Here is a 21,959-nt window from a genome sequence, read left to right on the forward strand (position 1 = left end):
TTAACACTGTTGGTTAAAAATAATGTTTAATAATCCTTTATTTTTTTCTAATTTGAGTATTGGTTACCTGTGCAATAGCATAAATGTTATCCTTGTTCAATATTTTGTAGAGGTGTCATAATCAAATTATATTATGAAGATTCAAACATCTGATATTGAATGGGACAAGATGAGTACCATCAATTTAAAGGGTAACAATGCCTAAAATTCATTCCATGTCCAACAATACAACGGAATTGATCAAGTTGGTCATGATAGTTTAACATAAAATGACTAATTTACGTTAAAAGTTTTAAAAATTAAGGAAATAATCTAGCTTAAAGTAAAATTTTATGAAACTTTTTGAAAGATGTGTAACCTTGAAAAAAAAAAATAATAACTTTACCAATAGGGACTTGTGTCAGGGCGATGATTTCTAGACTAACATTTGAAGAGGCGGAAGATCCAAAATGTAAACAAACCATATTTTGCCACATATAGAGAGCATGTTCCCGTACTTGCTGTACCATATTATTTTCTTACAGCAACTTACAGATAGCTGCAGCATCCCCGAGCAAAAGCAAAAAAAAAGGAGAGATGAAATGCTGGTTCGACAGCAAAAACTGGAAGGACCAGAGAGTACTATCCAGATTACGCTGCGGCTACACCGGATTTTCACACGATCTCAGATCCTGTGATAGATTCCAACAATGCCTGGGGTGCTTAACCAAAATGTCAGCATCTCATAATAAATTGTCCTGCATATCGAAACTTCCGAGACCACTACGGTATCGGTCCCAGCATCAGAGACGCATTATCCAATGACCCAGACAGGGAAAGATCACTTCTCGACTTCCTTAAAGACACCGGCTATTATCAATCTACGTAGAACTCCGCAACGAACAATGACACTACAATGTACGAACAACGGCACTTGGCCAACACCAGCTTTCTAAATGACATGACAAACGGAAGAACGACGACAACCCCGCAGGCTACGGACATTGACGTTCTTTCGGAAATTAATCACAACTTCGTTCACTTACCTTACTCTTACAAATACAACAGTCGACACAGAACTCTGATATCCGTAAACTCTGTAAACTAGGTAATTTTTTTTTTCCAGTGACCCCCTCAGGAATCCCTTCCCTTTAAAGAGACGAGTCTGGGCTGAAAGTCTCTATAATAAAGCAAAAGAAGAAGATTAAGAAGAAGTACGGAAACAGACCTAATCATACTGATATTGAACCCACCGGGTAAGATGGCTTTGACGTTGGCCTATGGATCTAAAGATTGGGCCCATGTATAAAAATCTCCTGTTCTTATTTTTTAGAACAATGCGTCATCTGGACATTTACAAATTGATATTTTTAGTTAATAAGGAAACATTTTCAAAAAATGCTTTCCTTCAACATTAATGTATGGGCCCAATATAAGGGACCCCTAGGCCGACATTAGGGACATAAGACCTACCAATCAATTTATTTTGAACAATTAAAGTACAGCATGCTCATTATGTCCCATCTGTTCACTATTCCCCCCTCTCCCCAATAGGTCAACCCTTGAAGCTTCTGTAGGATTATAGTAAGAATGATTAATCAGATCAGCGGCTATTCACAGGTAATAATACTCGAGGTAATACTTACTCTCATGGCTTCTTCTTCTTCTTCTTCTAGGTGTTTTACGCTTCTGTAGCGTTTTAAATGCACTTCTACAGTTATTTAAATTGAGAGCTTTCTATGCCAACCAATGCATGATTTTGTATATTGTGTGGCAGCATAATGATATTCTACGTTCAGGGAAGTCGAGAAGATTTCCAACCCAAAAAATTTCCTCGACCGAACCGGGAATCGAACCCGCTGCCTCCGGCTTGGTAATATCATGCTTTTACTGACTAGGCTATGGTAGGCCTCAAGCCACTGAGCTATTTTTCAAAGGACTCGGTCCTGAGCCAATTGCTTCCAGTCGCTATAGACGTTAAAGTGAATAGCTGTGGAAACCTTAGGGCTGTCTACAATCTACGTAGATAATCATCCATGCACATGGGCCGGGGCCGGGACCAACGGCTTTACTTCCCTTCCGAAGGAAGACGTGACCAGAGATTTTTATGCCTCAGAAAAATCCCACCGACCTCGACTGGGAGTGAACCCAGACCCATTGGGGTGAGAAAGCACCACCGGCGCCGGCCATAAACTTTTTCTCGCTTCCTCGTTTCTCCTCATGACTTTTCTCCATATGGGTGCGACACAAATTACGTCACATAGGCGCCCCTCTAGTTACGCTAAGAGCCGGACACGATGGCCGGATTGATTAACTGTTGTGCGAGCATCTTCTTCCGGACGATGTGCAATGCTTTCATCACATGTAAATGCTGGCTTCAGGCGATCGATAGAAATATTTTGATTCTTTCCAGACATTAATATTTCAAATTGTTTTTCACTACGATTCACTACCCTATGGCTGCAGGGAACGCCTGGCTGCATCTACTCGAACAAACACATGGCTGCACGTTTACAAAGCACTGTGCACGAACACTGATGTTTTGGAATGATGATTAGAAGGTGGTGGACGAAGTTTCGAAAATGATTCATGTAGCTGTTGGGCTTATCCAACGATCGTTGTCGATGGCTCGAAAACTCCCCTGGAAGTGGCAGTCCAAATCATAAGACGACGCATGGAGCACGAAAGGCATTGGGCCAGGAAGTTTTTCTTTTCTCGTCGCTGGTACCAGGTTGGAACCCGTATGGATTAGGAAGCAAAGCCCACTCGTTTTATCAAATAACTTGAGACGCCGGCTAATAAAAGGTCCACCCACCTCCGCCGACTCAGATGAGCAATTTTTTAGTTTTTGGTTTCTTGTAATGACATGGTTGCTTTCATAGCTGGGTTTGGCGGCCGTATTTACGATGATACCATCAGGTTTCGTTTTCCATCCTGGACCGCGATGCCGAAACGGCTGAATAGGGCGATTCCATCATTTTGTCAGCCATCTCAGCCAGTTTTGTCAAGGTTTCATCGCTTTGTCAGAATCGGTCGAACGTGCGGTGGCATACGTTGAATGGATAGCATTTTGAAAAGATTGTCATTTATATTCAATCCGGTGGCCAATTCCTGCATTTTAGCCAACAGATGCGTTGGCGCTCGTCGCCAAGATCAGTAGACCCGAGGAGCCGATTCGAGACCAAGTCAGCTATGTGGTAAATTACTCTCATTTCATCTTTTGTAACGTTCCCGAGGATAAATTGCGCTTCCGCCTGCGCGAACTGCATTTTCCGATCTGTTTTCCAGAATTCCGGAAGTTTGACGGAAAATAACGCTGCCTGCTGATTTTCGTTTTGCGACATTTTGAGGTTTTGGCATAAAAATCTCTGGTCACGTCTTTCTTCGGTAGGGAATCAATGGATGGCAATCGATGACCGTCGGTGATTGATACTAGATTGTGGAATAGAGACCGACGTTAAATAAAGTAAAAAAGACATTTTGAGGTTAGGAAATGTGCGCGGGTTTTCGAAATGTCGCGATATCCCGTCGGGGTCACCAATGTGGCGGACGGATAAGAACAGAATAGAAACATCGCGTTTGTGTTTGATAATAATCTTTTTATTCACTGCAAATCACGCGGTTGTTCTTCTACTCTCTGCCGTCACACGAATAAACTTCTTTCTTCCTCGTTTCTCCATATGGACGCGCCACAAAATACATCCCATAATCTGTTTCGTCCCATTTCCCCTTAAGGTCTGAGGTCAAGCTTCCAAAAGTTTAATTCAAAATTGTAACGTTTAACCATTAAATAACAACATGGTGCCTCTTTTCAGAGAGTCTCAAAACATGTTGCGAGACAGCGCTGGCAGTGTTGCCAATGTGATGGTAAGAAAGACAACCATTATAATAATTACATTCAAATAGAGATTAGGACAGCCAAGATCCCAATAACTTCATCAGACATGTTCCGAGTGTCTTTGAGAACGTTGTCAGAATCTTGTTTGAGTCAAAACTAAACATATGATCTATCAAATCAGGGTGACCAGTGAATTTTCATTTTAAAATTTCCGGTTTTTCCCGGATTTCCCGGTTCTAATCTCAAAATATTCCCGGTTTTTAATGTTTAGTAAAAATAATGATTGTAATATAACGTTATTTTCGAGGTACTAGCGGCGCCGGTGGTGTAGTGGTAAGCGTTATTGCCTTTAACCCTAAAAGGCCGGGATTCAATCCCAGTCGGTGTTGCTGGGATTTTCTGAGACTTATTAGACACCGTTAACATTGAGTCCGCCGCTCAAAATATTTCCAATGTCTTGGCATATGTTATTAACAGACACGTTCCGAAAAAGATTCATCATCATACGACCCATCTACCACGGCATAAAATTTCGTCAACTGAAATCCAGAAAGAGAGCCGCTCTTAGAATATTCACCAAGCACCGCACACTATCCCTTCAACGTCACTATGTCAGGATCAATCACGAATACAAACGAGTTGCGAAACGGTGCTTTCTTCAGTATCGACGTGGATTGCAGAGAAAGCTTAAGTCACGTCCCAAGCAGTTTTGGAAGTTTGTCAACGAACAACGCCATGAAGCTGGTCTGCCGTCCTCTACGATACATAATGATAACGTGGCCTCATCTACGCAAGGTATCTGTCAGCTGCTTTCTGAAAAATTAGCTACGACCATGCCCGACCATACGTACCACTCTCTGGCCAAACCATGAACAGAATTAATATCAATCCCGAGATGTTTTCCAGGGCTTCCTCGACACTCAAGTCGTCGTACAATCCGGGTCCTGACGGAATTCCATCGGCGTTCCTCAAAACGCACTTGGACAGTTTGTTGTCTCCTCTGCTGCACGTTTTTCAAAGGTCCGTGGACGTTGGCGTTTTCCCATCCTGTTGGAAGCTAGCGCACATGTTTCCAGCACACACGAAAGGCAGCAAACAGGACGGTGGCAACCAGGGTGCCTTCCATTCATTTTGGCTATAAAAATGTTTTATAAAATTATGGAATAATAAGATATTATTATAATATTTTGTTTGTGTAAGCAACAAGAAAAGATTGTGGAGTTTGTGTTTGACACATAATACCAGCCAATGTTGCTGCATGAGAGTGGCAATAAGCGATTTTGTCATTTATCTCACCCACTCTTCGCTCTTCACTCTTCGCGAAGAGGCGATCAGAAAATCGCTCATTGTGGCTCTGTCAAAGCTAAATTTGCAGGTTTTATGTGTCAAACACAAACTTTAAAATCTTTTCTTAATCCTTACATATACAAAATACCATCATAATATCTTATTATTCCATAATTTCCTAAAACATTTTTTTAGTCAAAATGAATGGAAGGCACCCTGGTGGCAACTACCGTGGCATCACTTCGCTTAGCGCTGCTGCTAAATTGTTCGAACTCGTTGTTATGGAACTGTTACTCGCCCACTGTAAGCCGTATATTAGTATCGACCAGCATGCCGTCGACAAAGCTTCCAGAATTCTAGGGTTTATCTTCAGGATTGCCAAAGACTTCACGGATATCAACTGGCTTAAATCGTTGTACTGCTCCTTGTCTCGCTCAATATTAGAATACTGCTCGGTTGTCTGGACTCCTTACTACAACAACGGTGTCGAAAGTGTTGAGTCTGTTCACCGACGGTTCCGTGGACGGATACCTTTCGATTACCTAGCTACGAAAGTCGTTTGCAACTGATCCATCTGGAGCCCCTGTCGGTCCGAAGAGATACAGCAAGGGCATTGCTAATTGCAGATATTTTGCAAGGACGCACTGATTGTCCTGTTCTCCTTGAGCAAATTGACATCAATGTTTGACTATTTTACTTTGACCTGACTCGCCAGCTGCTTCGCCCGAGGTTTAGTCAATTTTTTCTAGATCAGTTTAGTTTGTCTAGCAATGTTCCTTTTTTACGAGATGACTGTTGACTTATTGATGTTTAGTTTAAGTAATTTTTATGTTTAGTTTAGGTTACATCATTGGGGCCAATGACGTCTGTTGATGTTAGTCATAAATAAATAAATAAATAAATGGCACAAATGCTCATTCAATGCTATAGATTCAACAGCAAGTATTCGATTGAAAGTTACAGTTTTCATGGCTGTGCTCCTCATGACGTTTCTCCATATGGGCGCGTCACAAATGACGTCCCATACTCTGTTTCGTCCCATTTCCCCTTAGCTATAGTAATACTTTCAAAAATATTACACACACCATTTTCTACAAACGATTCATGTGGACATGAAAACGATTAAAAAAAAACTTGACCAATAGGAAATGTATCGGTTTCAAGTGGAAGGTACAAGGAGAGATGGCCAATCAAGCACAACAGGACGGATTTAATTGGAATTACGTAGATCGATTAAAACATCTGATGAATTCATTCACAAATTTATTTATTTGTTTATCGTACGAATTTTTGATCTTGTTTAATGTTTACAATAACATTTGTAAATTTTATTCAACATATGAAGTGTGTAACTTGTTCTTTTCTATTTGCTCCAACAACGGTAATATTTGAAATGTTTAGTCGATAGGAACATTCATTTTACCATTCTATGTTTGTGTATGTTTTGGTTTCGGTTTAAAGTAGTTTCTCTTGTAAATATATATATTTTATGTAATAATGTTCTTCCATAAACCTGGTTGAAAAAAAATGAATTTATTCCATACAAAGTAATATAGTTGCCTTTTCCGTTCCAGAAGGTAAGAAAACACGTTTCATTCATCAAAATATGTGCACTAATTTGTCTTTGGTATTTTTAACACTTTCATCCGGATAAAAAGATTAGAAATATTTGTTTTTTTGTTTTTGTTTCTCAGAGTAAATTAAAGCCAATTGCACAATAATATCATCATTCAATTTTCGAGTAAAAATAGTCACTTGTCGGGCACAATATCTGAGCAAAAGGTGGATCGGTCTAGCTGATTTTTTTTTGTTATATCGTAACATAATATGATTATCCATTCAGTTTACTTCGGTAACACAAACTTAGGTAGATTGTTTCTGTGAGATTGCTTTTGACTATTGACTTGCTTGTTTGCTAATCTAGCAATGGTTTGTGGTATTGCTTCGCTGTGTAATATTGCGAATTATTTGTTGAGCTAATCGTTTTTAACTTTCATGTACATAACACGTGCGTTTTCTATGCTGTTTATGGGTAACAAACAACTAAGGTACCTTATTTGCCTAATTGAAAATTGTTAGCAATCAATGTTGGACCCTAAGCGAAGGCCAATTAATTACAATCGGGCGGGAAATTATATTTCCATCGATTACGGACTGGGTTAGCAAGCAAAAATGCATATGCCGCCAAATAGGAGGTTCCAAAGGTAATATCAATAATTTTGTTATCGTGTCACAAATGTATTTTATTCTTATAAAAAGCGATAGTACGAACCCATACCCAGGGAATGTAGGTCTTCCCCGGATGATGGTTTCGTTCCACCGTAAATAGCCTCTAAAGTAGCTTCATCAATATCAGAATGAATTAGTATCATTAGTGTGATGTGTAGGTGCAAGACGCTAGTACCTAAACGTTTGCGATGCGTTCACTACCTTTGCGAAACAATAGCTTTGATCCGGCGAGGCAGGTACGGAATTGTTAACAGCATGTCTTGGTCTCGCCGTCTTCGGCCGGAATGGATACTTCTAGCAACTCTGAAATACGACGAACGCAAAGTTTCGAGCCCTCGTGTGCTTCTTTGGATATCTGAAAAGAAAAGGGGCGAAGCATTGATATAAGAAGACGGTGTTTCAAAACATATCGACCAATTAAAAATCGCTTACCGATGCAAAGTTGAGAAAACCGTGTGGAAGCCCCGGGAGGATATCCAGCGAGACTGGATTGTTCAGTTTCTTCAGTCTTTTGGCAAACATCACACAATCATCCAGGCATGGATCCAATACAACCGACTGAAAAAAAAAAACAAACAATACAATCCTCCAGTTAACACCTGCAGCTTATTTGCCTCTCTTGACTAGCGTAACATTACCAAAATTTTCGTCGGAGGAAACTGACTCAACACTTCGTCCGTGGCCCAAAAAGGCGACATGTGAGAATCTTTCGGCACCTCGAAGATGAACTCGTCCGAAGGACTGCGAGCGATCAATGCCTCCATATTGCAGTGGAGTTCGGTCTGCGAACCGCTGCTCGCTATTGGTTTTGATGTCGTGATGGCATTGAACGTTGAGGACACCCGATTCACCAGGTTGCTGGCCACGTTGGTGACTCTAAACGTGGGAAAAAGATGCACTGTCAGGTTGACTTTTTTCACAATTTAAACTAGTTAGAAACTTACTTTTCTTGCAGATTCTGAACGCTGATCGCTTCCCGCCCGATGTCCATAACGATGTTTTCCTCCGAAGCTGATCGTGAAATCGGTCGCAGGATGGGTTCGATTTCTCCGGCAGCATTTGTGGTTGTGTCTAGGACGTATCTGTGGAAATTGATTTGCAATGTAACATTTGTCGGTCAAGTTGGACACCGGAAAACCTCACAGGCGACATTCGATTTTACTCTCGCTCTGTAGGTGCTAAACGTAACGTCGGACAAAGTGCACATTATAGCGCATCATGAACAAGAGTAACAACGATTTTCGTGTGTGTGATTTTCGGTATTTTGAAACGGATTTTTGATGTTTTTACAGTCAGCCCCATCAGACTTATATCTTCTAATAAATTCAAATAACCGTAATTGCACATCTTTCTCATTCATCTTTAAGGTCTATGTTTAGGGTATACTTTGATGCCACTGAAAAAGCGCATGGGTTTCATAGAACAATAGAAAAGATTTTCAAAAAGGTGTTGGCAAAATCGGGTCATAACTGTACCGTATGCGTGATAATGATTTACTTAGTTTGACAGTTGCACCATGACGAAGTGGCAGCGTATTCGTGATTTGTCCCACGCGCAAATGTCGCAAAAAGACATTTCAATCGCCGTGGGAGTGCCCCGGTGGACCGTCAAAAGGGTTTTAGATCGAGAAAAGAAAGGACAACTATCCGCGAAGGTGGCCACAGGTCGTCCGAGGTCAGTTCGGGTTCCGAGGGTTATCGCTGCTATCAAAAGGAAGATTCGGGTGAATCCAGTGCGTTTAATAAGGAAAATGGCAAGGGAACACGGGATCAGTGACTTTACGGCACGGAAGACCGTAAAGGAAGATTGCGGGGCGAAGTCGAGGGCACGTTAAAAAACTCACTAGATTACCAACCGCATCCGGGAGCTACGAGTCGAGCGAAAAAATCCGGTAATCCTGTTCACCGACGAGAGCATGTTTACCGTCGATTCTGTATCAAATTCCAGAACCGACCGGTATATTAGTTCTCTTCCGGTAAAAAAACGTGGCCGACGAGCAAAAGAACGTGTATCTTTCCAAGCATCCTGCTAGCGTTATGGTGTTTGGATTGGTTGGCCGGTGTTCATTCCAGAAGGCGACAAGGTCAACACGGAGGTCTACATCGTGATTTTAAGTAAGTATGTTCTTCCGTGGATCAAAGAACAGTACGGTCCGAAGCCAAATGTTGTATTTCAACAAGATGGGGCTCCGTGCCACACCTCGAACCACACTCAGAAGTGGTTGCAGGAACATCTTCCGTTCTGGGCGAAGGATATGTGGCCGCCATCCAGCCCCGATCTTAATCCGCTGGATTACTCAATATGGCGCGTCATGAAGGCCAAGGCCTGTTCTAAACGCCACCCGAGTACAGCAAGCCTCAAACAAACATTGACCCGTACATGGAGAGAAATGCATCCAGACTACATTATTAGAACCTGTCGTGCATTCCGGAAGCGTGTGGAGGCCGTAATTGCAGCAAGTGGAAACTTAATCGATGATTAACATTGTTTAAGATTCTGAGAAACATCCCCCCTTTGAATAAATAAAAAAAACTCGAAAACGAAATTTTTGAGAATTTTTTTAATTTTGACATTGCTCAATGGTGCAAACATTATCACGCATACGGTATCCTGTTGGACAGGGTTTCAGATTTATTGATTCATGATTTAATTCGAGGGGGGCGACACATCTAAATCTCAATTCTACATGCTCAACAAATCTCAAACTAGAGAAACATTCTTCGAAAAATCTTCTTTCATTTATCGCATCTACTTGCATCGCATATCATCTTTTTGCAGGAAATCTTCAGAATCGCCATCAATCTTCTTTCTATCTACTCAGCGTGCTCGCAGCTAAACACAGCAAAGCATCGTACATAGAGTCGCCCTTTCGGTTTAATTGGTCTTGTCACATTGTCACGGTTTCTAAAGGTTTTTCAATATTCTGTTTTTTTTTAATGTTTGTCTAATCAATAGACAAGCAAGTTTTGCTTCTTTGAAAAATTTCCACCGGAAAACTTTGTAAAAATTAATAATCCGGATTTTACAGTGCTATAGCGTATATGGCAATATGCTGGATAGACTAACCAGCAAGTTATTGAAAAGTCGAGGGAGTAACCTCTCCAACGCACAGTGGTTGCACACAATTGTTGCTGCCTTAACAAGTAATTTTAGAAAAAAAAAAAAAAACACTTGGCTTTGAAGACCTTTCGAAGGAAATTATGCAGAATTATCTCGAGAACCAAAACCATAATTTAGGCAGTAGAGGATTAAAAGTTGCTTTAATTGTATTTCCTTTCGGCTAATCACGAGCAATAATGCAACAATACACTTAACGTTTGATAAGTGAACGATTTTTAACCGTAATATCTTCAACTTGAATTCCGCAGAATGAAAGTTTTAAATAAAGGTTGCTTATATATGGCAATGTTTTTCAATATTAAAATGTAACGAAAAGTATGTCAGTAATGCACCTGAAATGTTTGACATATGAAATGCATATTTGTTAGAGAATTCCGTTCGTGAGGTAAATACTAAACATTGTTCAGCTACCGAACGTTGAGTATTTAGTGTTTGTCGGCCTTTTGTGACAAGTTCGTACATTTACGGCCTTTTGTGGTTCGGCCTTATTCGGTTTTCGACCTTTTGTGATAGGTCCATACATTGATGGCCTTTTTCGTGTGGCCTTCTGTCCCCTTCCCGTTAAGTTATAGGTATCTGAAACATGGCTAACAAATCATTTTACTACGCTGCATAACTTTGTAGAACACAAATAAGTTGTATAAGTTTAAAGGAAAAAGTATTGATGAAAAAGCCTTTTTCAAGAACTGTATTTAAAAATCGTCAAATATCTTCAAAAGTATACAAGGTATGAACTATGTGTCCTAGACAAAATTGTTTGCAAGAGTATTTCCCACAAATTTTGTGAATACCCCAACCATGTACATTGAAATGCTGAAGAAATTAATTCGCCATCTCACTTGTAGGAGGATTATTCATTGAGATGAAAACATCACATGAAGTGCATTAGCATACCTATAAATTTCTCCAAAAACATAGTAATATGATTAACCCCAAGCCATCAAAACTTCCTCAAACAGTGTGTCGATTCATGGTTGGCATGGCTGATTCACGACAATGCGATGATCATGTTCGATGTTCGAGCAATCCTAATTCATCTCCGGGACGCACAATAGACCGCTCTTTGGAAGCTCCTGGTTCCTCCAACCCTGTCCTGGACCTGTGGTTGGATATGAATCAGGAGTCTTCCACCTTACCTCTACAGGCAAGTACAATCAATATATTGACTATTCACTGCCTGATGCCGATCAAATTTTCAGCAATTCGGACTATGTTAGTCATTGTGATAATGTATCTGTAACTCCCAATCCTGGGAACCTGGAACGACTTGATGATGGTCAGTTATTGCCTGATGTATCTGTGATTTCCAGGGAGATCAGTCGTTCGATTCCTTGCCGCAAGCAGGACGTCGTGATCTTCTACCAAAACGTCGGTGGAATGAATTCTGATGTTGAAGAGTACCGCCTAGCTGTATCGGATTGTTGCTACGAGGTCTTTCGTTGCGATCGGAATCCTAACAACAGCCGTAAATCTACTGGTGGAGGTGTCCTTGTAGCTGTCCGTGGCCGGTTGGAGGCAAAGGCCATCGAGAACGATTCATGGAACTATGTGGAGCAGGTTTGGACAGCCATCAATCTGGGTGATCGCACACTATTTCTATGCGCTCTGTACATTCCACCTGATCGAGTCCGGGACAATGAACTCATCGATACTCACTGTCGGTCAGTTTTCACAGTTATCGAAAGTGCCACTCCAGTTGATGAGATATTCATTTTTGGTGACTTCAATCTGCCAGGCGTTCCGTGGAGTCCATCTCATAGCGGATTCCTGTACCCTGATAGCTCTACATTTCACGCAGGAGGCTACCACTTTCGGAAAGGTGAGAGTTGCCCCTATCCGAATATGTTGTTGGTTTGCGTGAGCGTACTTCGGTTCGCGTGTAAAGGGCCTTAAAAAGTTTGTTTACAAAAGCTTTTGTGCCGTTATCAAATGTTTTGCCTGATATGTTGTTGATAAGGCGTTAAGAACTTCAGGGTTCATTTTTAGGATAGCTAAAAACTTCACTGATATTTACTGTCTAAAATCTCTCTATTGTTCGGTTGTTCGATCGACGCTTGAGTTTTGTTCAGCGGTTTGGAATCCAAACTACAACAACGGTGCCGAGATAATTGAACGTCACTTTCTTCGTTTTGCGTTGCGTAGATTGCCTTGGAATGATCCGTTTCGATTACCCAGTTACGAAAGCCCTTGTCAACTTATCAACCTAGAACTTCTCCGAACTAGAAGAGACACAAGCAGAGCCCTAACCGTGGCCGATATCCTGCAAGGAAAGACAGATTGCGAGGCTATCCTGAGGAAAATTGACCTGAATGTTCAACCCCGACCGCTTCGTAATAACCTTATGCTAAGACTGCATTTCAGTCGCACAAATTATAGAGCATACGGTGCGATTTGCGGACTGCAGAGAACATTCAACAGAGTTGCATCTGTTTTCGACTTTCGTCTCTCCCGTGATGCGCTTCGTCGAAAGTTTTCTCCTGTTTTTCCCCGGCTAGAGTAACTGACTATAAGATATATGTTTTTAAATTTTTTTTTTTATGTTGAGACCTAGCTTGAATGTATTTTTTTTTTACTATAGTAGATAAGGTTAACATCATTGGGGCTTCATCTAGCCTGTTGATGTAAAACAACAATAAAACAATTCGTTATGATTCAGCCACCATTCGAAAGGTATGGCTATCTACATTAATTTAGAGAAGGTAGTAGAAGCAAAAGGTGTGTCAATTCATGTTGACATGACTGGTTCTTAGCAATTTGGTTACCAAATTTTAAGTTTTAGCCACTATTTGAATGGTATGACTATCTACTTTCGAACGGAACAGACAGGGAACCGATTGGACCTGTGGTTGGCCAGTCGGAACGGGCAAACCCGTGAGAGTTTGCTCTGCGGAAATTTCACCAGATTTACCGGAAAAATTGTTTTTATTCTACATTGTATACGATCATGAGCATAGAAGAAATATGTCATCACCATATAGATTCTGCTACCGGGTGGCCAGAAAACGGTCCACTGTATATCCGGAATCACCGGGAATATTTGGCAATTTATGGAAGTAGACCTGGAGATCCACGATTTTTTTCTAAATTGCATACAATCATGAGCAGGTTTCAGGCCCTGCGAGCCAGCCGTAAAAAAAGCATTGCAACGGAAAATCAGCAACAGAGGAATACGAACCGAGACCAAGGCAACGACCCCAGCGGCGAAATAGGACTTGCGATTGGAAACTCGGCACGTGGAACTGTCGATCTCTCAATTTCATCGGGAGCACCCGAATACTCGCCAATCTACTGAAGGACCGCGGATTCGGCATCGTAGCGCTGCAGGAGGTGTGTTGGACAGGATCCATGGTGCGAACGTTTAGAGGTAATCATACCATCTACCAGAGTTGCGGCAACACACGCGACCTGGGCACAGCTTTCATCGTGATGGGCGAAATGCAGAAACGCGTGATCGGTTGGTGGCCGATCGACGAAAGAATGTGCAGGTTGAGGATCAAGGGCCGATTCTTCAACTTTAGCATAATCAACGTGTACAGCCCTCACTCCGGAAGCACTGATGATGACAAGGACGCATTTCAAGATCATCATAGGAGACCTAAACGCTCAGGTAGGCCAGGAGGAAGAATTCAGACCGACGATTGGAAAGTTCAGCGCCCACCAGCTGACGAACGGGAACGGCCTACGACTCATCGATTTCGCCGCCTCCAAGAACATGGCCATACGTAGCACCTTCTTCCAACACAGCCTCCCCTATCGTTACACCTGGAGATCACCACAGCAGACGGAATCGCAAATCGACCACGTTCTGATTGATGGACGGCACTTCTCCTACATTATCGACGTAAGGACCTATCGTGGCGCTAACATCGACTCTGACCACTACCTGGTGATGGTCAAACTGCGCCCAAAACTTTCCGTCATCAACAATGTACGGTACCGACGCCCGCCACGGTACAACCTAAAGCGACTGAAGCAACCGGATGTCGCCTTAGCATACGCGCAGAATCTCGAGGCAGCGTTGCCAGAGGAGGGCGAGCTCGATGTGCCCCTCTAGAGGAGTGCTGGAGTACAGTAAAAGCAGCCATCACCGACGCTGCCGAGAGCACCATCGGGTACTTGGAAAGAAGTCGACGGAATGAATGGTTCGACGAGGAGTGCAGAGCGATTTTGGAGGAGAAGAACGCAGCGCGGGCGGTAATGCTGCAGCATGGAACCCGACAGAACGTGGAACGGTATAAACAAAAGCGGAAACAGCAGACCCGCATCTTTCGGGAGAAAAAAACACCGCCTGGAAGAAGCGGAGTGCGAGGAAATGGAACTGCTGTGCCGTTCCCAAGAAACACGGAAGTTCTACCAGAAGCTCAACGCATCCCGTAACGGCTTCGTGCCGCGAGCCGAAATGTGCAAGGATAAGGATGGGAGCCTCTTGACGGACGGACGTGAGGTGATTGAAAGGTGGAAGCAGCACTTCGATGCGCACCTGAATGGCGAGGAGAACGTAGGCACGGGAGACCAGCGCAATGGAGGAAACGACTACGTCAGTGCAGCAGAGGGCGGAACTGACCCAACTCCCACGCTGAGGGAAGTTAAGGATGCCATTCAGCTGCTCAAAAACAACAAAGCAGCTGGTAAGGATGGTATCGCAGCCGAACTTATCAAGATGGGCCCAGAAAAGTTGGCCACCTGCCTGCACCGGATGATAGTCAGGAGCTGGGAAATAGAACAGCTACCGGAGGAGTGGAAGGAGGGGGTAATCTGCCCCATTCACAAGAAAGGCAACCATTTGGAATGTGAGAACTTCAAAGCGATCACCATTTTGAATGCCGCCTACAAAGTGCTATCCCAGATCATCTTCCGTCGTCTATCACCTAAAATGACCGAGTTCGTGGGAAGTTATTAAGCCGGCTTTATTGACGGTCGATCGACAACGGACTAGATCTACACCGTACGGCAAATCCTCCAGAAATGCCGCGAATACCAGGTCCCAACGCATCATTTGTTCATCGACTTTAAGGCGGCATACGACAGTATCGACCACACAGAGCTATGGAAAATCATGGACGAGAACGGCTTTCCTGGGAAGCTGATCAGACTGATCAAAGCAACGATGTACGGTGTGCAAAACTGCGTAAGGGTTTCGGGTGAACTATCCAGTTCATTCGAATCTCGCCGGGAACTGCGACAAGGTGACAGACTCTCATGCCTACTCTTCAACATCGCTCTAGAAGGTGTAATGCGACGAGCCGGGCTCAACAGCCGGGGTACGATTTTCACGAAATCCGGTCAATTTGTGTGCTTTGCGACATGGACATTATCGCAAGAACATTTGGAACGGTGGTAGAACTATACACCCGCCTGACACACGAAGCAGCAAAGGTCGGACTGGTGGTGAGTGCGTCAAAAACAAAGTACATGCTAGTAGGCCGAACCGAACATGACAGGATTCGTCTAAGAAGTAATGTCACGATAGACGGGGATACTTTCGAGGTAGTGGAGGAATTCGTTTACCTTGGATCCTTGATGACGGCTGACAACAATGTGAGTCGTGAAATACGAAGGCGTATCATCAGTGGAAGTCGTGCCTACTACGGGCTCCAGAAGAAACTACGGTCAAAAAAGATTCACCCCCGCACCAAATGTACCATGTACAGAACGCTAATAAGACCGGTGGTCCTCTATGGACACGAGACATGGACTATGCTCGAGGAGGAGCTGCAAGCATTCGGAGTTTTCGAGCGACGTGTGCTAAGGACGATCTTCGGCGGTGTGCAGGAGAACGGTGAGTGGCGGCGAAGAATGAACCACGAGCTCGCTGCAGGGGCAGGGCATGTTGCAAGAATGCCGGACAACAACCCTGCAAAGTTGGTGTTCGCTACTGATCCGGTTGGCACAAGAAGGCGTGGAGCGCAGAGAGCACGATGGGCGGAACAGGTAGAGCGTGATCTAGCGAGCATTGGGCATGACCGAGGATGGAGAGCGGCAGCTGCAAACCGAGTATTGTGGCGTACTATTGTTGATTATGTCTTATCTTAAATGTGATGTTGTACAAATAAATGTATGTATGTACACTCATGAGCATAGAGGAAAAATGTCATCACCATATTGGTTCACCGGGTGGTCAGAAAACGGTCCTTTGGATATCCGGAATCACCGGTAAATTGGTCAATTCCTAAAAGTAGGCCTAGAGATCCTCGATTTATTCTAGACTGCAAGCAACCATTAGCATAGAGGAAATATGCTACCACCATATCGATTATGCTACTGAGTGGCTTGAAAACGGTCCTCTGGATAACTGGAATCATCGGGAAAATAATCATGAAAGTTGACTATGAGAACGCTATTTCTGCTAAATTGCATACAATCATGAGCATAGCGAAAATATGTCGAAAACTTTATCGATTATGTTACCACGTTGCTTGAAAATGGTTCTCTGGATATCTGGATTTCACTTTTTGCAGCGAAATATTATTTATTATTATTGTTGATCAAAATTGAGCCATTATTGAATTTTGGACATCAAATGATATGAATATGTTATCTTAACTAGTTTCTGGAAGCATTTACTTGTGTTTTATACAATTGGTATAAATTACAATAAGCATAATACCTACTAATATATGGCTGTTACATTACAATAGAACGCATTTTTAATCCCAACAAGATTTTTGTGTCTGGATTTTTGCGTGCTCAACCTTTAGTTGTCTCTCTCATGCCAACGCAAATTTTGCTCCGCTCCGTTAATGCATGCTTAGATTTGAATACACCATAAGCGTATCACTCGGAAATGGCGGCCTGCATGGTCTCCAAATGCATCAATCACTGCAGCTATTTACACGGCGAATGAGAACGACCCAAATTTGAGTTTAGTTCACTCATAATCGCCAAAAGTGCAGGAACTCAGCGATGAGTTAATTTGCCTCATGTTTTCCCAGGTTTTCCAGGATTTTCCAGGGAAAAATTCCCGAATTTGAGAAAAGTAAAGATTGGATTCACTCAGTCTATTGGTACTACTCCGAGACTGAATAAAATTTTCGCCAATTTCCTCATTTTCCGGCAGATTTTTTAGGTTTCCCACAGGAAACCATGAGACAAATTTTACTCATCGCTGAGTTCCTGCACTTTTGGCGATTATGAGTGAACTAAACTCAAATTTGGGTCGTTCTCATTCGCCGTGTACACTACATGGTGGTTCGGATTGATTTGCACACCTCTCTTCTTTTTCCCCTTTCCCAAGAATAGAGGAAAATGAAACGACATGCGCGAACCGGTCAAAAACTGCAGTGAATGATCCAGGACTGGAAATCTTTCACGTTTGTCCTTTTACAGTATTCGGAAAAACTCAAAAACTCAAATCTCATGCATGAGTTTAGGCGCCTATGAGTTTTGCCTTGCAAAAATCACTGACTAGTTTTCAGGTTCAAAAATTCATTGCTTTATATTTTCGAGTTAATCATTGTTATTGCTATTGTTTGTACACCAGGGGTTGGAAAGCTAACACAGCATGCATATGCATGATATCAATTCAAGAGCCACATGTGAAAAGGGCATACAAGCTTTTTGTAAACAAACCTTGGTAGGCCCTTTTCACGCCAACCAAGGGTCGCCCACGCAAACCAGCAATTTCATCGGGAAGGGGAAAGTTTCACCTATCAGGTGATGGAAAAGGTTTGTGTTGGTGTCATATGGGTGGCGAGAAAAGGGCATAAGATGGTTTGTTTACAAAAAGCTTGTATGCCCTTTTCACATGTTGTTCTTGAATTGACGTTTGAGTGGTATTTATGAGTTTAAAGCTGGAATGATTTTTCGGTGTGGTAAGTGTGAGTGCGTGAATATGCATGAGAATCTCAAGCGTGAATTTTGTTTGCCGCATTCCCACGCGAGTTTATTCTCGCAGGGAGGCTCAATGAATGAGATTAGAGAATGATTTTTCGAACACTGGTCCTATATATAAAAAACAAAACTAAAATGACGCTTTACATACCTCTCGATGAAATCCGACACATATTTGTTGGTATTCTGCTCCGAGCTCATGTCGCTGGGCAGGTCCATATCCAAATCGTCCATCACCGTCACATTGCTCTGTTCTGTTTTCAAATTGACCTGCTGCAGCGTGATCGGCTGAGAATCCTCCTCCAGAGACGTTATGGTATTGCTCTCGTCTGGGCTCATCAGATCGATCGTATTCCCTACGGTTTGACCTTGCAACGCAATTGTATCACTCACCGTGTCGCTCATCGGACTTAGGTGCTGATGGTTCAACTGAAAACAAACAAAAAACTGTTGTTAGGAAAACTTTAAGCTGATTTACAAAACTTCGTACCTGTATGGTATTCAAGCTATTCAGCTGATCCCATGCGGAATTTTCTGGAGATTCTGAACGGTCTGACTTGTTGTCTTCATCGACGATCGCTTTGCCGATCAACTTTCCATTAAGTTCCAGTTTCTTCGGTGCGCCAACAGACGTGTTTTCCCAACCCGCATTGACAATTGCTTGCCTCTCTGCGTATCGCTTTTGATTTTGCTCTAGAACCTCCCTGCTTGGGCATGCGTAAGCCTTCAAGCATCGCATCATGAACCCGAACGGCAACAGCGGATCCATCAGGCACAGCATTCGAGCGGGACTCGGGACGAAACTGATCAACACTGGACAGTAAGCAAGGAAAATTCCATCCGGTCGTCTAATGCCCATCTCTATGCATCTCATCGCACAACCCAGATTTAAGTTAGCACCGGCTGAATCGCCAGCGAAGATAATCTTCTCTGCAGTTGTTCCTAGTAGTTCGCAATTCTTCAGTGCCCAGCAGTACGCGTAGAATACCTCTTCCAGAGCACGTGGGAAAGGAGCCGCCGGTGCAAGACTATAATCAATCGATAGGATGGGAATGTTCAACGTGACAGCCCACTCTCGAAGATACGCTTCGTGAGATTTGGAACTTTGAGCAACGAATCCTCCCCCGTGGCAGTGAAAAAGCAGCCCGGTCGACTGGGGGTGAATTGTACTGCGCGTGTTAACCTTCTCACCAATCATACCTTTACGCTTGACTGCACTGATAAGTCGGGCTTTGACTGGGCCTGCTCCACCGTGGCTCTGGGGAATCGGGATGCTGATTAACTCGTCAGACTTCTCCGCTTTCAGTTGGATTGGTTCTGGAGGTATAGTGATAACACGACTCACCTTAACCTTGAATCCTACAAAGGATGGTAGCGAGTGCATCAGCTCGGATTCAGCCAGAAACCAGAAAGCCTTGCAAAAGTCAACGTTGGAATGCTGTGAGATATTGACGATCCGTCGGGCACGAAGTTCCGGATCCAGCATATACTTGGTGCTGGTGTACATCAAACTTGTAGCCTTGGAGATTTTGCCTCCCTCGGAATAGTATCCCTCGGAGAAACCAGCCATTCCAATGGAAATAAATTTGAGCAACGGCCTCATTGATTCGCAGAACTGAAAGCCGAGACATCGTCCGTAGAAACAGAACTGGTTGATAGTGTCCGCTTTACCGAGCAGTTCTTCGACTGACCTACCATCAGGAAACAGTTCTCCAGATTTGGTCCACTCTCGTAGCGTTTGGCAATGCTTCAGACACGTGCACAGGCTTGCCATCAAATGATTGTATGCTTCAACCTCCTTTACGTAGACGGTTTTCCGAAACAGAATCGTTCCTCGATTTTCCATAACGTATCTAGCTAGCTTCAACGTAGTCTTAACGCAACTATCGACGACGTATAGAAAACTCCTAAATCCATTTCCGGGGGTGTCCTCATCGAAGTCATATTCATGTACGAACTCCTGAACTTCCTTCACCAACGGCTTCGCAGTCTCAATATGATCGATTAACCCCACGAAAGCGCCATGAATTCTGAGCCCATTTTCGCTTTCATCACCTTCAAAGTATTTTATATTGTTTCTGCATAGCTCAATCAGCGATTCGAACAAGTATAAATCATCCGAGCTAACCATCGGTTGCGTATCTACGAGTCGTTCATGCTCACTACCGGATGTTGTTGGCAGAATGGCACTGCTGGATTCACTCCCGCCGTCGCCTTTGCCGCTATCGATCGGTGTTGCTTTAATCTTGCCCGACATTACAATTACAATGACGCTTCTTTCGCTAATTCTGCAATTATAACCAACTTCTGCCGTATGAATGAAGTGCGATAAGGTGTGATTCAATTGAATTTAACTGCTATTCCAGCTGGCTTTCTCTCTTATCGCATATTATTCGTGCCGAACGAGGTCGATGTTGTACCCGGTGCGATTCAGGCAAAGGACTTTGGATCCAGCTTTTGCAATAACACCTTGTTTTGCTTTTATCACTAACATGTCATCCAAAGTTCGCACTTGATTTGTCACCAACCGGAGTGAATATACGTGCAGTGATGGTCGATCGTCAACCGACGGAACCTGTTCGCCTGCGATTAGAGTAGTAAGTCCGCTACCGACATCAATTGTAAAGAAAATTATAAATAGACAATTATACATGTAACACCGCCTCACGGTCCATCCACATGACTACATGTACAAAAAAGTCTATATACACGTGTTATGATTGAATGCACTTTTTTCCCTCCTGACACATGCGATGAAGTGAAGAAATTTAATAGAAAACAACCTTCGATGCCTTCGATTGACTGATGGAATGTATTTACACGACGAACTTGCGCGATAACAACAAAACATACGCACCACGCGTCAGAGGCATTGAACGACTGAAGTGTGGCAGTTCTAGCCTACATGCTTCTTTCCACTTAAGTGATAACAAAGTAGCTGCGTTCATGTTGGTAAACAATTTGATTGAAAGCCGTTCAGATGAGTGAACTGTCACTTTGACAGTAAACTGACATCTGTCCATGGAGAACGCAGAGGCGTACCAACAGGTTTCAAAGTGAACGCATGGTTCATGACGTTAGGGTTTACACGCTACACACCAAATTCTGTTTTCATCTTCCAGCAAAATGGTTTGCTGAAAATGATCCAGCAAAACGATTTTAGCTGAAATAACAGCAAACAACTTTTTAATTACTGAAAATCCAGTAATCCGTTGTTTTTGCCGAAAACCAGCAAATCATGAACTGTCAAAAAGACTTGTGGTTCTAGCATAGAGGTAACTCAAGACTAGTAGGTCCCGAAGAAACGTGCTCAACGTTTTGGCTCAGCTCTGGTACTATCTTCGGTCCCAAGCTAATCGATTCACCCCTCGAAACATAGGAAAATCCAATAACCCCTCATTTTATCTGTCAAACTTCCATAGCAAATCAAAACAAACATTGCGTAGTACTAGAATTTCGACTAGAATGGGGTACGTTAATCGTTTGGTTGGGACCAATAGGCTAGTCAAGTAGTGAGCCAATTTTAAATCGTTAGTTTCGTATTGATTGTTGGTTCTAGTTAATTAGTTGGAAGACCGCTTACAAAAAGCGTTGCGTTGTAAAATTTTAACTGGATTATAATTGTTTGGCTATTATACCTATTTTGCATAACAATAACGGTACACAGCAAAAAAAA

General features: G+C 42.8%; 1 protein-coding gene across 1 annotated transcript; it reads right to left on the reverse strand.

Annotated features, from left to right (window-relative positions):
• Positions 1 to 6,354: 6,354 nt before the first annotated feature.
• Positions 6,355 to 21,182, reverse strand: Hsl (hormone-sensitive lipase). Its single transcript, XM_065220447.1, has 6 exons — positions 18,774 to 21,182; positions 18,435 to 18,712; positions 8,278 to 8,415; positions 7,972 to 8,209; positions 7,766 to 7,891; positions 6,355 to 7,688 (listed from the first exon to the last, which is right to left on the reverse strand). The coding sequence occupies exons 1-6, from the start codon at positions 20,538 to 20,540 to the stop codon at positions 7,581 to 7,583; spliced, it is 2,655 nt and encodes an 884-aa protein (XP_065076519.1). The 5' UTR covers positions 20,541 to 21,182; the 3' UTR covers positions 6,355 to 7,580.
• Between the last annotated feature and the right edge of the window lie 777 nt (positions 21,183 to 21,959).

Source organism: Ochlerotatus camptorhynchus, unplaced genomic scaffold (assembly GCF_037179485.1).
Source record: "Ochlerotatus camptorhynchus isolate MF236.1 unplaced genomic scaffold, CSIRO-AGI_Acam_v1.1 ptg000126l, whole genome shotgun sequence".
NCBI lineage: Eukaryota > Metazoa > Arthropoda > Insecta > Diptera > Culicidae > Ochlerotatus > Ochlerotatus camptorhynchus.

Coding starts and splice junctions, on each gene's coding strand:
- Hsl (XM_065220447.1), bottom strand. CDS start 20,540: ATGTCGGGCAAGATTAAAGCAACACCGATCGATAGCGGCAAAGGCGAC. Junction 8,416..18,434: donor GTGTCGGATTTCATCGAGAG/GTATGTAAAGCG, acceptor CAATTTCCACAG/ATACGTCCTAGACACAACCA. Junction 8,210..8,277: donor GTTCAGAATCTGCAAGAAAA/GTAAGTTTCTAA, acceptor TCCCACGTTTAG/AGTCACCAACGTGGCCAGCA.